General features: G+C 26.2%; 1 protein-coding gene across 1 annotated transcript; it reads right to left on the reverse strand.

Moving 5' to 3' along the window:
- On the reverse strand, nucleotides 1-669 carry Chro.30355 (hypothetical protein; the record flags this gene model as incomplete). The annotated part of the gene is made up of 1 exon (XM_659804.1): nucleotides 1-669. A coding segment is annotated over one exon (669 nt), but the record flags the coding sequence as incomplete, so codon positions are not given.
- Nucleotides 670-872: the final 203 nt, after the last annotated feature.

Below are 872 nucleotides of genomic sequence, written 5' to 3' on the forward strand. Positions count from 1 at the left end.
CCAAGCATTAAATATTAGGAGAATTACCGGAATAATTATCTTTTCTACAGAATATTTTAAATATGTTAATGTAATTTCGACTCCCTTCGAATAAATAAAAATCATACACCATTTTTCTGATATTTTTATTAGCCTAATTAATGAAATAATAATTGGGAATGCAATACTGTTTGTACAATTCCTCAAATCGTTTTGTTTTAATACATCAAGAAGTAATCCGATAATTCCCATATAAACTAATTGTTTGCATTCTTTTTCACTGCCTTGAGTAATAATTATTCTACATAAAATTTTAATTGTTTGTAACCTTATTGGTACGCATTCATCATACATTAAGACGAATATTGAAGGACATAATTCCAATGGCTGGATAAAATCTAATGCTAGACAATCTTCACTGTCTGCCTCTACCATTTTAATAATAGTTGAAATATATTTAATACCCCATATTCTCATTGAAATATCGTCAGAAAATATTAACTCAGATATTTCATTTTTTAATTTAACCCACGTGTATGAAGCTGCAGTTGGGGAAAATCGAATTAATCCTATTATTGTACGTAATAGTGCATTCTTCAATCTATGGGTTATACAATTATCATTTTGTTTCTTAAAAATTCGGATTAACAGTTCCAATAATCCAATCTTAATTGCAACTCTGCAAAACATTGGTTGTTCTTTTTCAATAAAATGAAATAATATTAATAATAACAATTGTTCAACCTCGCTTGTGTTACTTTCGTGATTNTCATTTAGAGTGATTTCAAAAATATTAATTATTGAATATAAAAATGATTGATTTGACAAAGTCTAATTAATGAAGTTTTTAAATTTATAGGTGATTAATTTAACTTACTTTGATAGTTTTCATT

Source organism: Cryptosporidium hominis (assembly GCF_000006425.1).
Source record: "Cryptosporidium hominis TU502 chromosome 3 CHRO013133, whole genome shotgun sequence".
NCBI classification, from domain to species: Eukaryota; Apicomplexa; class Conoidasida; order Eucoccidiorida; family Cryptosporidiidae; genus Cryptosporidium; species Cryptosporidium hominis.